At 40.6% G+C, this 15,877-nt stretch overlaps 1 protein-coding gene across 1 annotated transcript in view; it reads left to right on the forward strand.

Annotated features, from left to right (window-relative positions):
- C7 (complement C7) overlaps window positions 1-15,877 on the forward strand; it is a 52,213-nt gene that overhangs the window by 19,698 nt on the left and 16,638 nt on the right. Inside the window, exons 7-12 of the mRNA XM_068535283.1 lie at window positions 427-597; window positions 1,884-2,127; window positions 4,193-4,303; window positions 7,724-7,890; window positions 10,194-10,422; window positions 13,296-13,467. Of these exons, the coding sequence (XP_068391384.1) occupies window positions 427-597; window positions 1,884-2,127; window positions 4,193-4,303; window positions 7,724-7,890; window positions 10,194-10,422; window positions 13,296-13,467 (1,094 nt within the window). The remainder of the gene's footprint in view (window positions 1-426; window positions 598-1,883; window positions 2,128-4,192; window positions 4,304-7,723; window positions 7,891-10,193; window positions 10,423-13,295; window positions 13,468-15,877) is intronic.

Below are 15,877 nucleotides of genomic sequence, written 5' to 3' on the forward strand. Positions count from 1 at the left end.
GTAATGTATAGGACTGTCGGATGGATTTGAGCGTTGGGTACCTTTTAGACCCTTTTAGACAGGGTGTGTGCTCACTTCTTCATTACCCCGCCTTCCACTGGATGCTTCCAACATTTATATTACTTGCCAGTCCTCTGTGGGCATTTCATTTTGACACTTGATCTAGGACAAAATAAAGGATAAAGAAATAGTAGTCTTCATGAATGCTGGAGCTGTCCCTTCTCAACCACATGTGACTATCCTGTTGTCTGTTTTTAAATTTGTTTGGGATGACTTTTTCTTCTACTGTCTAGCATAGGAAAAACAATTCCAATCTTAACATTTGTTCAAGTCGAACAGAATTAGAAATTTAAATCCACTACTGGATCACATAGAACATTTCAAAAACAAAGCCCCAGAGATCTAACTTTTTCATTTTCTTTATAGGTGAAAATAAATAATGATTTTAATTATGAATTTTACAATAGTACCTGGTCTTATGTAAAAGATACATCAACAGAACATTCATCATCTAGTAAAGGACGCTTCCTCTTTTTTAGTTCTTCATCTTCTTCGTACAGTTACTCTTCAAATATTGAAGAAATCCATAAGGAAAAGGTTAGTATGAAATATTAGTTAACTTTTCCATATTTTACTGGTTTAGGTATTTCTAACATTAACAGAAGTGCATTTACTAAAAGAATCAGCTTTCATTTTTTAATTAGGGCACAGTATCTTCTTCAAAGAGATAATCCAATGTATTTCTTTAAAAGATATGGTTTTTGTCTTGTTAATTCTCTTTGATAATACATTTATTTACACTTTTTATTTTCTCATTGACGTATTTGTTCTTATTTAAAAATCTAAAAAAAAAACTTATTACTTTCAAATCTTCTAGTTAAAACTAGCCTAAATTTCTAATTCATGATTACTGATGCTACTATTTTAAGTATTATATACAATTTCAAAAATCCAATGAAATGTGCTTCCCAAACACTAATACTAGTTTTTTAAAGAAGGTGCATGAAAATAAAAGATGTTAAAATACTTTACTACTTTGGAGATACCAACATTTTCATCCGAGGAGGTTAAAAGACTTAATTTTAGATACTCTGTTGTATTGAGATACTAAAACTTTCATCATGGGCAGCCTGAACAGTTGAAATGAATTGTTCTAATTGATTCACACTTACTGCTGAAGAATTTTTCAGGCTGATCATCATTCATAATATACATAATTCATCTCATTCTTAAAGTCAGTAACGATTAATAAATCACATAAGCGAGGTATAAAGGAATATAATTTTGTTTGTTTTATGACTAAGAAGTTGATTGTGGAAATATGAGCTGTAAAAACATTTATTATACCCATATTATATTGTTCACATAAGTGAGGATTTGGTGTGAGGTAGCTCTGTCTTGGACATCATGAAAAGATGCTTAGGAAGGGTTTAAAAGACCTCATTATAAAGTAGCTTACCCTGTAAATACTCCAGTATGGGAGATAAATTATATGGTCACCTTACCTATAAGTCATTGTTATGATGTGGACTCTAGGGATATTATATCCCTGTTTGTGAGATTATTTAGCAGTTAACAATGTTGAATCTTTTTTTCTAGTTGAGGAAGGCATAACAACTTGGTCGTGGGGGTTTTAAAAGTCGTGTATAAAACCAGTTACCATGTCATCACTCAGATGTTATTTCTGTTTGGGATTCCGAAAATTCCTTAGATTGCTTCAAGTGGGTGGGCCCAGAAGAGACCTCATTATGCATCAAAAATAAAAATTCATTTAGTCTGCATTGATGGAGGTGGCTATTGATGGAGACATTGGACAAGGAACTATTTCCATTGCCTTTTAGTCTTCATCCTAAAACTCCTTTTACTCTTTCTTCTTCCTATAGAGTTATCAGCTGTTGGTTCTTCAGAACAGTGTTGAAGTGGCTCAGTTTATCAATAACAATCCGGACTTTTTACAACTTGCTGAGTCATTCTGGAAGGAACTCTCCTACCTTCCCTCTCTGTATGACTACAGCGCCTATCGAAGACTGATCGACCAGTATGGGACACATTATCTTCAGTCTGGGTCCTTAGGAGGAGAATACAAAGTTATCTTTTATTTGGACTCAGAAAAAATCAAACAAAGCGGTAGAGTATTAAAAATATTGTTATATACAAGCATCGCAGGGATTTTAATGAGTAGTTAAACTTTAGAGCTTTAAAATATGACAAATGGAGATTAAATTGCAAAAGAATCCAAAATTGCAAGAATCTATTATACTCTACTCAAAATCTTCCAGGGTTTAAGAAAAAGCCTGCCTACTCTTTTGGATAGTACCCTAAAGTGAGAGTTAAGCCATTATCATTATTGCTATCTCTAGAGGGTGTTGACTGGATTTTTAGAATACTTTTTAATCTTCCCCGTTTCTCAGATTAAGTAATATTCCTCGAGGAAAACTAATGAGGAGTTTACTGATATTGCAGAAATCAAAACGTTTCAATGAAGTCTTTTCTTATTTACCTCTGTTCTTTACCACTCACATTCCTTTAAAAAAAATCTGCTCTGGATATCATGAGTTTGCTTACTACCTAAAACTTGTAACAATAGCTTAAATTTATTGGATGCCTTCTTCTAGACAGGCAGGTTGCCTATGTTAGCAATAATCCTCACTGCTACCAAGTGAAATCCAGGGGCATACTGATTGTAAGCAGGTCTAACTGGCTCCAGCGTCAACTTAGCTTTTTCCTTACGCTATGTTGCTGCTGGAATTGCCTGCTTTTTGTTAGACTCAGGGCACACCACTGAGTTCATACTTGGTTGACTTCACAGTGAGAGGATGTTCCTCACCAGCTGCTGCCATGTTGGAGAAGAGTGTGTGTCCTGGTATCCATTCCTCCTTTCCAGAGACCTTTTGGCTTATTTACGTTCCAAGTCCAACCTGCTCCTTTCCAACTTTGACCTGAAGCTCGTGGCCACACTTGCTTCTCTATCCCAAATCGTCTCCTTAGCATCTTACTCTTCAGTCAAGACTCTTACCACCTTGGAGGAGAGTAAGACTGCTTACCTGAGATTCGGAGGAGGCCCTGTAGCCTTCTCTTGTGAGTGAACTACAATAGTTTTCTGTGTTTCCATTGACTATTTTTTTTTTTTTTTCTATTGGGCTTAATTTTTACCAATTAAGATTTAATTAGAATGTGAGCTTTTCCAACCTCAGCAGGTTGGAAATGAATGCACAAGCACAGGTTTTTGTAGCAACAACAGAGGTAATATTTCTTTGGGGAATTAATCCGGAAAGGGGCTTGATCTAAACTCAGTTTCATGACCATTTTTTTTTTCTTTAACACTTAAAAAGAAACGAAGAGGATTTTTTTTTTAAAGCTTTCTGAGTTGGTAAAAAAATTTTGAGTAAAAATTTTACTCTTGAGCAGTTTATGTTCTTAAAAGTTTTAAGTGAAATTAATCAAGGATTCTGGGATATGTTATATGCCCCCAATTGTTCTTTAAGAAATTCTGAGTTTATTATAATATAGTTAGTAAAATTATATAAAAATATATTTCTACCCTTTATTATTTTCTATCCTCTTTTAAAAAAATGCATTGGCAAAACTCCCTTTGATAATGAGTAGAAATTGTAACCATCTAAGATTATGTGTCATAGGAAGAAAATGTAGAAACCAGAGATGTTAAAGATAGAGAGACTGAGGCACTAGAACTAGGATTTTAGGAATTAATTACTGTAGAACCAGAACCCAGCTTTTGGGGTCTCCAGTGGGTGGGCTGGAGGCCATTGCACGTCTACTTTTACCTATTTGCCTTATGCCTGAGAAGCTGACTGCAGTTGGGTAAAAGGTATCAATCTGTGAAGTGCTCAGTTTTTTCTCCCTTCACTGTTTCACCGACCCCCACCCTCTGGTCAAAGTTAATAGAAACCAAGAGTGGCTGAACCATTTGAAAGTAAGTTTCAGACATATGATGCTTTACCCCTAAATATAATGCATGTATCTTATTTTGTTTATAACAAACATCAAATATTGCTTTTTCTGACCCTTGACCCTTCTAGAGCACTTGAAACTGTACGTATAGTATATTTTTGATTATATGGCCCCAGTGGTAGGAAACAACCTCTTATCCCACTCTCACACCTGGCCAGCATCTCAAAGGAGATTTTCAACAAATGTGGAAACTAAGCACCTTTAAAATTTTTCCCCCCAGGTCTTAGTTCAGAGGAGAAGAAGAAATGTGCTTCCTCACATATCAATTTTTTGTTTAAATTATCAGAGCACACATGCAAGCAGATGGAAGAGACCTTAAAATTGGTTTCAGGTAAATGAGAAGGGGGTAATTTTCATTACAAACTTACCTCCATCCCTCTTTCTTGTGGTTAATTCCTGGTCTCCAAGGGCCTTTGAAATTCTAGCGGGTGTTCTGTTTTGTGTTTTTGAAATACTTGGTTATTTTTACCTCTGATCTCTCTGTCATATGTCATGGCAGTGAGCCATCATACAGAGTGGAAATTTCACTGGGTATCTCTGTGTACTGTAACTATGTCCTCAGTGAACACCATCTTTGTCTCCTGTGAGGAAGGTTGACAAACAAGCCTAGAAAAATGACAGCAAGAGGAGAAGCTTCAGTTTCACTCTGTGACATGGATACTCAGTGCAGTTAAAAGTTTTTGGTGCGTGGTGGTGGTGGTGACGGTGGTGGCAGAGTGCGGGAGGTGGAGTGTTAGTCTTTGAGTGATTGAAGAAGGAACTGGGGGCTTCCCTGGTGGCGCAGTGGTTGAGAATCTGCCTGCCAATGCAGGGGACACGGGTTCGAGCCCTGGTCTGGGAAGATCCCACATGCCGCGGAGCAACTGGGCCCGTGAGCCACAACTACTGAGCCTGCGCGTCTGGAGCCCGTGCTCCGCAACAAGAGAGGCCGCGATAGTGAGAGGCCCGCGCACCGCGATGAAGAGTGGCCCCCGCTCGCCACAACTAGAGAAAGCCCTCGCACAGAAACGAAGACCCAACCATAAATAAGTAAATAAATAATTAAAAAAAAAAAAAAAAAAAGAAGGAACTGGAAGGGTAAGCTGATTTAGACCGTGTCTAGATGCTGTGTTAGGGAGTTTGGGTTTCATCCTGATGGCAAGGGATGCCGTTAAAGGATTTAATACAGGGAGTGATTAAATGAAAGATGACACATTTAAAGTTGTAGCGAAAGAAGAGGGACTGAAAAGGAATAATCTGATAGGGTAAGAACCAGAAAAGATGAGTAACATGGAAGGTAAAAGAGAAGAAATCGACAGCGAGAAATGCTACAGCGAAGTGACGTAAGAGAAGGTCTGAAGACTTCATTGGATTTGGTGATTAAGGCTTAACTGCCTTAAAATGAAGAGATTCTTAGTGTAGTAGGGATGGAAATGAGACTGTGGTGCATTGTGTGAGGCCATGGATCAGCATTAGAGCTCAAGTTCTCTTGGGGTGATGGCAGAAATTGGGATGAAGGAGAAGACTGACCCAGGTGCTGAAGTCCTCATCAAGGAAGTGAGAATCATTTAGTAGATGACTGCAATAAGGAGGGAGACAAAGTGTTAAGCCAGGCTTAATTCCTCATTCACTTACTTTATTGATCAACTATTTACGGAACCTATAGTGCCTGCAGAAATTGTTCTAGGCACTGGTGATACAGCAGTGAACATGCCAGAAAAAGTGCCTGTCTTCTTGGACCTGACATGACGAAGGAGGAGGACAAGTTTTTGAACAACATGGAAATACACTGATCTGGAAATAGAAATGAAAGTGGGAGCTTTGAGAAGTTGTTGACATCAGTTATCAGTTGGGCTGGTGATTGGAAGCTACTTACTGATTTTATTTTATTTTATTCTAATTTTGCTTTGTTTTATCTTATTTTATTTTGTGTTTAACAAACATGTAGCACTTATGATGTGCCCAGCACAATTTTAAGTGATTTACAAAAATTAACCAATGTACTCCTACCTAAGAACTGGGTATTATTCATATTTCCATTTTACCGACAGGGACACTGAGGCACAGAAAGGTTGCCCAAGACCACAGTTGGGGTCAGGCACAAGATTCCAATGTCTGGCTTCACAATCTGGGCCCTTCACTGTTGCCCCAGGCTGATTGTCTAGGGGAAGAGGGCCAGCTGGAGCACAGAGCTCACTGAGGTGTAGAGAGAGAGGCTACAGGCTTAGAAATAAATATAAAAGCTGATTTCTTAGACTCTGTAGTTTGTAAACAAGCATGTCAGTTTAGGTGGTGATTCTCAAACTTTGGTATGCAAGAGGATTACCTGGGGCAGCCTGTTCAAATGCTGAGTACTTGACTTTTCTCTCAGCTACGTCCTTCTGTGTCTTGGCTGGAGCTCAGAAATCTGCAGTCATTCTAGGTGATTCTGATTCCAGTAGTTCAGGGACTGAACTTGGCAATACACTGCATTAAAAGTGTGACTATTTGCATTTTACAACGTAGCTAACAAGGAAGATGAGGAAGCACTCAGGCATTTCTTTAAAAATATGAGACTTTAATCACTTCTGATGATAAAAGTGTAATTTTTGAACTTGCAAAATTTTATGAAAATGTTATGAAATTGCAAAATTTAATTAAAAAAAGGAAATGAAAATCAACATAAGTCTGATCAGCAAGTTAGGAACTTCCAGTCATGACCAGTGTGGAAATCAATTATACATGGAGATGAAAATATTTCTGAAATTATAAGGCACAGAAATGAGAAAAAGGATTTGATTAGTATTCAAACTTCTTAGAACACTTTTTATGTGTTAATATATGCCTGTTAATAGCATTTTGGTTACTGTTAGTATTCCAGATGCAATGAACTTTTTCCTCCCAACATTTTCTTATGAAAAATTTCAAACATACAGAAAAGTTGAAAAAACATAGTAAAAAACGCCAACGTACCCACCTCATACATGCAATAATTATTATTTTGATGTTTTGATATATACATCTACATATAGTATTTATAATGTTGACTGTTTAGCAATGCAGAAATATATATTTAAAATATTTGTGATATTTGCTGAACCATTTGGAAGTTTCAGATGTCATGATGTTTCATCCCTAAATACTTGCATGTGTCTTCTAAGAAACAAGATAGTCACCTGTATAACAAATTTTCTTCTTACACTAAGAACATTAAGAATATGAATAATAATTTCTTAATAATCATCTACTGTTAGGTAATGGTTGTGTCTCTTTTCTTTTCTCTCCTAATAGATATTATTTTTTAGAGTAGTTTTAGATTCACAAAACAATTGAGCAAAAAGTACAGAGAATCCCTATATCCCCGCTGTCCCCGTGGGCACAGCCTCTTCCATTATCAGCATCCAGGCCTTAGTGGTCCATTTGTTACAACTGATGAAACTACATTGACACATAATAATCACTCAAAGTCCATAGTTTACATGAGGGTTCACTCTTGTACATTCTGTGGGTTCGGAGAAATGCATAATGACGTGTATCCATTATAGTATACAGAGCAATTTCACTGCCCTAAAAGTCCTCTAAAGATCCTAAAAATCCACTAAAAATACTAAAAATCCCTCCTACCCCACTTCCTGGCAACCACAGGTATTTTTACTCTCTCCATGGTTTTGCCTTTTCCAGAATGTCATACAGTTGAATGGGTTGTGTTACTTCATTGACTTTCAATTTCATATTCTCATTCTCATTTCATTTGTGCATCCAGACTTATTTCGTTTGATTTCTCCTTGAGTAGGAGCTCAGGGCAATGTGTTACGAGGGGTCCCATTTGTCAGAGGGGGACGTCCTGGCCTTGTGTCTGGCCTTAGTTACCTGGAACTGGACAATCCTGCTGGAAACAAATGGAGATATTCTCGCTGGGCAGGATCTGTGACTGAACTTCCCCAAGTCGTAAAACAAAAGGTACGTGACACTCTGTTGAAAGCACCAGAAAGCAGTCATGTTTATTTGCACTGGGAAAACGAGATTAAATTAAGGTGGTTAAACAGAGAAGGCTGTAATTAGCGTTTTCTGTATCTCAGTTACGTTTTGTATAGTAAAATGAATGCATACATAATAGGAAACAAGTTTCATTATCTTGTATGTCCATATTTCAGTTGTAAAGGTTAAATGTCTTGTAAATCCCAAGAGAAATTAATGCTAAAATTTGCATTTCGAGCTTTTGACCTAAATTCGATTATGTTTTCCTTGGTCCCTGATTCAGAGGAGTTACAGATTCTTGCAAGAGGAAGGCATTTAGGGGCTTGTCTAGTGTTACATTTGTCAGGTCACCTTTCTTCCTGTGGCCATGGCTTGTAGGCTCCTGGTCATGCAAATTAGTTCTGAAAAGATAGAATCAATTTGGCTGGCAGAGTTTTAGGACGTTTTATTGGCACAGTCAGTTCTTTCGTAACACAACGTATGTGTTCTTCAGAATCAGAGAGCTAGGCAAAATTACACAATAAAGACCACAGGGCTCGTGGGAAAAAAGGTGTTAGGAAACCAACACTCAACAACTTTTGTGACACTCATTAAAAAAAAAAAGAGAGGCACCAATAAAAACAGTAGCAGTCTTATACACGTTAAATTGTTGAGAAATGCACGGACGACAATAAAGGTGGCACGTTAACCTGGAAGAGGATCTGAAGCTTGCTGGGTGATGGGAGGGTTACAGATTGTGAATTATTGTGAAGTGGTAGAAGGAGCGCTATCAGAAATGACAGACAGTCGTAGCACCAATTTGTGGTTGGTGTGGTTTATTATACAGGCGGTGAACTAGATGGGTGTTTGAGATGTGCGCTTGCGTGTGAGTGTTTTGTGTGTTCTTATGCAGCTTGGTTCCGCTGTGTGCAGTTTTCTGTGTTCAGCCCGTGTTTCTTATGGACAAAATCGTACATAAGAAAACACAGTATTTGTGATATGCTCGTTTTATTTTTTAATATCTCAATCTCAATGGAGCAAATTCACATTTCCAAAACACATGTTGTAGCAGAAGTGATTCTATGATCTATTCCTTGCCCCAGGAGTCAGGCAGTATCCCAGGCCCAACCTGACGTTTGAGATTAAGAAACTTGGACACATTTATGAACTCAAAAATTACGAGTGCTCCTCAGGTACCCTCCTAACACCATACTGACCCCGGTTGCCTCCCAATAACAGTGACAGTGGGAGGGGGAGTTTTTCCTGGGAAGCCTTACCTTAAAGTGTCATTCACTAATATTCAAAATGACCTATTTTCATTGTCAGTATCTCAGGCAAATCTTTAAAAACCCTAAACTGTTGTTTAGGGTAAAAAACAGACATTCTTTTCTATTCTCAACTATGTGCTTTCCTGCATAGGACTGTGACTGTCGTAGCTATGCTAACTTATTAGCTGGACAGGAAAGGGACAGAGAAAGAAGAGACATTTTACAGGTAGATAACCATGCAATGCTGTTCAGTTCAGAAGAGCTTGGGCAGAGACGGAGGGCAATGTGACTCTCTGAGCTGATCTGCATACTCGCAGTGGTGCTCTAACCAGCTCACTCAGACTCTCTCAAGAGCCAATGGTGCAGATCTCTTCCCAGCTCCGTGCTCAGTGACATCATGGTGGCAGCCGGAAACTGGCCATGGTGAGAGTAGTTACGCTGCAGAAATCGGCAAAGGCTACAAATGAGAGCCTTTTTGTTTCTGGGAGAGCAGATTGTTAGAGCGTAGCCAATCCATCTCCGGTCTTGAAGTTGCTCTTCATCAGAACTATCCAGCACAGAGCGATAATGCCTACCTGTTTTAAATTTCTTCAGGGAGAGACAATCATAGTCTCCATTAGAGAGATATGTTAAGTATCTCAGAGTCAGGATATTTAATCTCAAATTTAATTGCATTTGCTTCCTTACTGTAATTTAAGTGCATTTCCTTTTCTTCTGTCCTCTGCAGAGGTGGAAATTTGTTGTCTTCAAAATAATCTTTCAGTAACTAGAAAATGAACATCCTGTTGGTTTTTTAAAATTTTATGTATGCACACAAAATACAAAAAATATTCCCTCCCTATCTGTTTCTAATTTCCCCTAGGTTTGTCTTGTAAAGGTAGTGAATTGCTTTCTCTTTTTATTTGAACAAGAAATAGTTGGAATTAAGATAAGAGTGGCTTTTGATTTTGTTTTAGTGGAGATTGAGCCAAAATGCTGAAAGGAAAATATTCTCGCCCAAAACCCTGATTACTGACCGTGATGTCTTTATCTGTGTAGCTGACACCTTTGTATGAGCTGGTAAAGGAAGTACCCTGTGCCTCTGTGAAAAGGCTGTACCTGAAACGGGCCATTGAGGAATATCTGGATGAATCTGACCCCTGTCATTGCCGGCCTTGTCAAAATGGTGGCATGGCCACTGTTAAGGGGACCCAGTGTCAGTGCCATTGCAAACCATACACGTTTGGTGTGGCGTGTGAACAAGGAGCCCTCGTAGGGGATCAAGCAGGTCAGTGTGCTGCATTCTCTCAAGTTATGCTGGACACAATGAAAAGGGAATTACCCTTTCCCTCTGGCCTCTGAGATTGTGCTTCTTCGTGTATGGAGAAGGGGAAGTCTCATAGGGCTTTGAATTTGTCTCTCCCTCCCTATTCCACCTCCGGGTTGTAGCTACTGAGGTCGGGCCCTTTGCTATCTCTCTATTTTCCCATCTGAACTAACAGAACTGCCTTCTATTCTCCACTCTCCTCCATTAGAACAGATTTATGCCTGAAACACCTTCCATCCTTCCATAGTCATCTCAGTAAGGTTTTGTCATAACTTAGGTCTACAGAGCTTGCGTCTGCACTGACTAACCTTTCTGGTGGCAAGCTCTTGGAAACACCTCTGTTTCTATTTTGTGTTATGTCCCACCAATCAATCATTCACAAATATTTGTTGAACATTGGCTGTGTGCTCAACAGTGCATTTGGTGTTTTAAGTATTTAGTATGTGACGTTCACTTTATGAGTAGGCAAAGTATGAGATGATTTGTGTATATTTATTTTTATATTTATTTGTGTGTCTCTCTCCTCTAGAAAGCTTACTTCTTAAATTTGGAACTGTTTGATTCCTTTCTTTATTCCCACAGCCTGACATAGTTCTTGATTCATAAAGTCACTTAATAAATGTTTGATCAATGAATAAGTACATGACTAAACCACGGTTGCTTATAGACAAGCATCAGGAAAGCATCCTTGCCTCCAAATGTCTCCCCAAGTGGCCTGTCCTGGTAAACTAAAATGCCACCACGGTGATTCATTCCTTTGAGGCTTAGATTTACAGCTATTTGATAAAATGGAAGCTCCCCCTGCTGGTGAGGAATGGAGTAGCAATCATAATACATCAAGCTCTTATTACCTACTATTAACATACTCAGGGGACTATATTATTAACTCAATTTCTAATTGTGGAAGAAGGGGTTAGGAAGATCATGGGAAAAATTGTATAAATTATTTTAGTTTTTTTGTGTGTGATACTGAGGACTGGCTGTGGAGGGAGTGGAGGGAAGAGGGATGTAGGTCACACAGTAGAAATAGCTAAGGGGGGCTTCCCTGGTGGCGCAGTGGTTCAGAGTCTGCCTGCCAATGCAGGGGACACGGGTTCGAGTCCTGGTCTGGGAAGATCCCACATGCCGCGGAGCGGCTAGGCCCGTGAGCCACAGCTACTGAGCCCGCGCGTCTGGAGCCCGTGCTCCGCAACAAGAGAGGCCGCGATAGTGAGAGGCCCGCGCACCGCGATGAAGAGTGGCCCCCGCTTGCCGCAACTAGAGAAAGCCCTCGCACAGAAGCGAAGACCCAACATAGTAATCAATCAATAAATAAATCTTAAAAAAAAAAAAAAAAAAAAAGAAATAGCTAAGGAGCAGTAAACACACCCATCTATTATCAGAAGTCATGCTTTGGGAGAATGGTTCCTGAGATCAGTTTCTACCTAGGAAAGCAAAGCTCTTAGAATATGCTTCAAATTCTCTCTTACCTCCTCCAAGGAATATGATGGGAAAAATACTAAAAACTGTGAGCCATGAACCAGCCCTGAGGTAGAAGGTGGCCAGAGTGAGTTGAGGAGGTTCCTGTAGATTGGAGAAGGATGCTGACAGGGGGTAGAAGCATTTTTCCTACTTACATATTTCCTCATTTTGTACAGCACCAGCCCTGGGGTTGCCAGCCTGGAGTACCCAATAGACCAGGGGTCCCCAACCCCTGGGCCACGGACCGGTACTGGTCCATGGCCTGTTAGGAACAGGGCTGCACAGCAGGAGGTGAGCGGTGGGCGAGGGAGCAAAGCTTCATCTGTATTTACAGCCGCTCCTCATCGCTCTCATTACCACCTGAGCTCCGCCTCCTGTCAGATCAGCGGCGGCATTAGATTCTCATAGGAGCACAAACCCTCACAGCGTGAACTGCGCATGCGAGGGAACTAGGTTGCGTGCTCCTTATGAGAATCTAATGCCTGATGATCTGAGGTGGAGCTGAGGCGGTGAAGCTAGCACTGGGGAGTGGCTGCAAATACAGATCATCATTAGCAGAGAGGTTCGACTGCACAGAGACCATAATAAATCAACTGCTTGCAGACTCATATCAAAACCCTATCAGTGAGTGTCAAGTGAAAACAAGCTCAGGGCTCCCACTGACTCTGCATTATGGTGAGTTGTATAATTATTTCATTATCTATTACAATGTAATAATAATAGAAATAAAGTGCACAATAAATGTAATGCGCTTGAATCATCCCCAAACCGTCCCCTCCTCCCCAGTCCGTGGAAACATTGTCTTCCATGAAACCGGTCCCTGGTGGCAAAAAGGTTGGGGACCGCTGCAATAGACTATGCTCTTCTCATGCCCAATCACTGCTTTAACATTAGGAACTTATTTGCCTTACTAAGAGACTGTGGGGTGATAAAAAGAGCCTGGACTCAGCCATAAGACCAGGTTACAGTCTGGATGTGGCTCTTGTCCACCAGTACAGCATTGCACATATCATTTAACCACTTTGTCTTGGATTCCACACCTATCAAATGAGAATGTTAACAGACCTCTTGGCCACCTCCATTCGTTCTCGTGAGAAGTAAATGAATGATAAAATGCATGTGAAAGTGCTTTGAAACAGTTGTAAAATAATAAACAAATTTAAGATAGTATTGCAAGAAGTTCATTAATGCAGCCTTAAAACGGACAATCCTAGTCAGCGTGCAGAGACAGTCTGGCCATTGTGAACAGAGTGAAGGTAATAAACCCCAGATCGTCCCCTCCCCCAATAACCACATAGTAGGAAGCTTAGCTTACTGAGCTCTGAAATCTTCCTCTCCAAGGACTCTCTGAACAACGTGTCTCTTATTTACAGGAGGGGTTGATGGAGGGTGGAGCTGCTGGTCCTCTTGGGGCCCCTGTGTTCAAGGGAAGAAAACAAGGAGCCGAGAATGCAATAACCCACCTCCCAGTGAGGGTGGGAAATCCTGCATTGGAGAAACGTCAGAAACCAGACAATGCGAAGACGAGGAGTTGGAGCACTTGCGGTAATAGAGACCAGACCTCCTGGCAGTTATGTAAAACTCAGTGCCCTCTGCAGTAAGCACAGAATACACGATTGCTGCTATTGAAAGATTTAAACCTTAAATGGTGATTTTTGTCAGGGAGTGCTTTGCTCTTAGCATTGGGGTCAGTTGAAGGAGAGAGGCATAGTGTGGCCAATTTGCACTTGTGTGCTTCAAGTTTTCCTGACGCAGGTGTTACAAAAGGCTGGGGAACTGGAAGGCAGTCTGGCTCAGTGCATGCGAGCAGCAGCTTTGGCATCAGGCAGATCTGCCACCTACTTGCTCTGTGAACTTGGGCAAGTTAGGATAAAAATAGTAGATACAATGCTAATAGGTTTATTGCCTGAGGTTAAGAAGATAAAGTGATTTGTACTGTGCCTGGCATATAGTAGGCATTCACTAATAGTTGCATTATTTTTCAGATATACCACTCTCTCTTATTTATTTACTTTGGACTAAGCATGAAGCATACATTTGAGACGGCTAACATCTTCACTTATTAGTCCAGGTGTCTGATACCAACTTCCTGTTTGCCAGGATCTTGCAAAAGCTATCTTCAAAAATGCTTCGTTGCTGGACTTCCCTGGTGGTCCAGTGGTTGAGAATCCGCCTTCCAATGCAGGGGATGCGGGTTTGATCCCTGGTCGGCAACTAAGATCCCACATGCCACAGGGCAACTGAGACCCGACACAGCCAAAAATCAATCAATCAATCAATCAATCAATATTAAAAAAAAAGATGCTTCGTTGCTGAATCATACCCCTGGGTTAGAGTTCTTTATGCCACACCCCACTCTTTAATACTGTCCTTATTAACCTTTTCTGATCAGGGATTGGCAAAAAATCTAGAAAGATAATTTGAAGGTCATTGAGTTGAGGAAAAGTGTAAGATGCTTGGGTATCTGGTATTAGCATAGGGAGGTGAGATGCCTTATTCCTTATTCCTTGGGTGCTTCGTAATCCAACAATAACCAATATCTCTTGGCTGAGGAAGCTGGCAAACATATGAGATTCTGGTAGGAGGGACCAGAGAAGCTCATCAAGATTAGGAGCCCAACCGGAGACAAGGGAGGGCAAGCCCTGCACACACCCTGATCTTGTCAGAAACCCCACCCTTGGACTGTTGTTATAAACCCCTCATCAAATCCTCTGGGGTGGGGACACATAGTTTTTCAAGGCAGGAGCCCGCTGTGTCCCCCTTTGCCTGGCAAAGTAATAAAGCTATCCTTTTCTACTTCACCCAAAACTCTGTCTCCGAGATTTGATTCGGCATTGGTGTACAGAGAGGCCGAGATTTTGGCATCATAATCATGATAACAATGACATCTATCATTAACCATTGATTTTCAGCAGTGCCTCTGAGGTCACTCTACACCAGTATTATCTCCACTCCAGAAACACGAAATCTGAGGGGAAGCCTTACAAATAGCCTGTGAATGTCGCCTCCTTCTGAGCTGAGTTCCTTATATTCTTGCCACACACTGAGGAAACTCAGAGATGTGAAGTATTAAGCATAATTTTCCTTTTCATACTAAGGAGGAAGAGGATATTTCCTCTCCTCTGAGCACCAAGAAGAGTGAGAATTCTCTCAGTGCTTCCCTTAGGATGCCCCTGTCCATCCAGCTTTATGTCTACAGGCAGAGGAAATATGCCCACGGAGGGAGAGGTCTCCTCAGAGACCCTCATCTCCCCAGAGATCTGTGCCCTCGAAGGCAACATTGTTCTCCTACCAGAATCTCACATGTTCGCCAGCTTCCTCAGCCAAGAGATATTGGTTATTGTTGGATTACGAGGCACCCAAGACCCAGGAATAAGGCATCTCACCTCCCTATGTTAATACCAGACACCCAAGCATCTTACACATTTCCTCAACTCACATGACCTTCAAATTATCTTTCTAGATTTTTTGCCAATCCCTGATCAGAAAAGGTTAATAAGGACAGTATTAAAGAGTGGGGTGTGGCATAAAGAACTCTAACCCAGGGGTATGATTCAGCAATGAAACATTTAAAAAAATTTTTTTAAAACATCTATTTTAAATTTTTACTTATTTAATTTCTCCTTGTTGCACCAGGTCTTAGTTGCAGCATGTGTGCTCCTTAGTTGCAGCATGCAGGATCTAGTTCCCTGACCAGGGATCGAACCCAAGTCCCCTGTGTTGGAGGGTGAATTCTTAACCACTGTACCACCAGGGAAGTCCCTCTGGCCTCTTTAATCTTGCCTCAGGTGGTTACTTGGATGCTCCTCCCTTGATTAGCAACTGTCCAAATCTGCCCTTTGGAACTCAGGGAAGGTCATGGAGGCTGGAGTCTTGCCTACAAGAAATGGGGAACAAAAAAAGGCCTCTGTGCCTTGGAGCCCCACAGGGCCCTGCTCGGTTTCAGTTACTGTGA

This window comes from Eschrichtius robustus, chromosome 2 (genome assembly GCF_028021215.1).
Source record: "Eschrichtius robustus isolate mEscRob2 chromosome 2, mEscRob2.pri, whole genome shotgun sequence".
NCBI lineage: Eukaryota > Metazoa > Chordata > Mammalia > Artiodactyla > Eschrichtiidae > Eschrichtius > Eschrichtius robustus.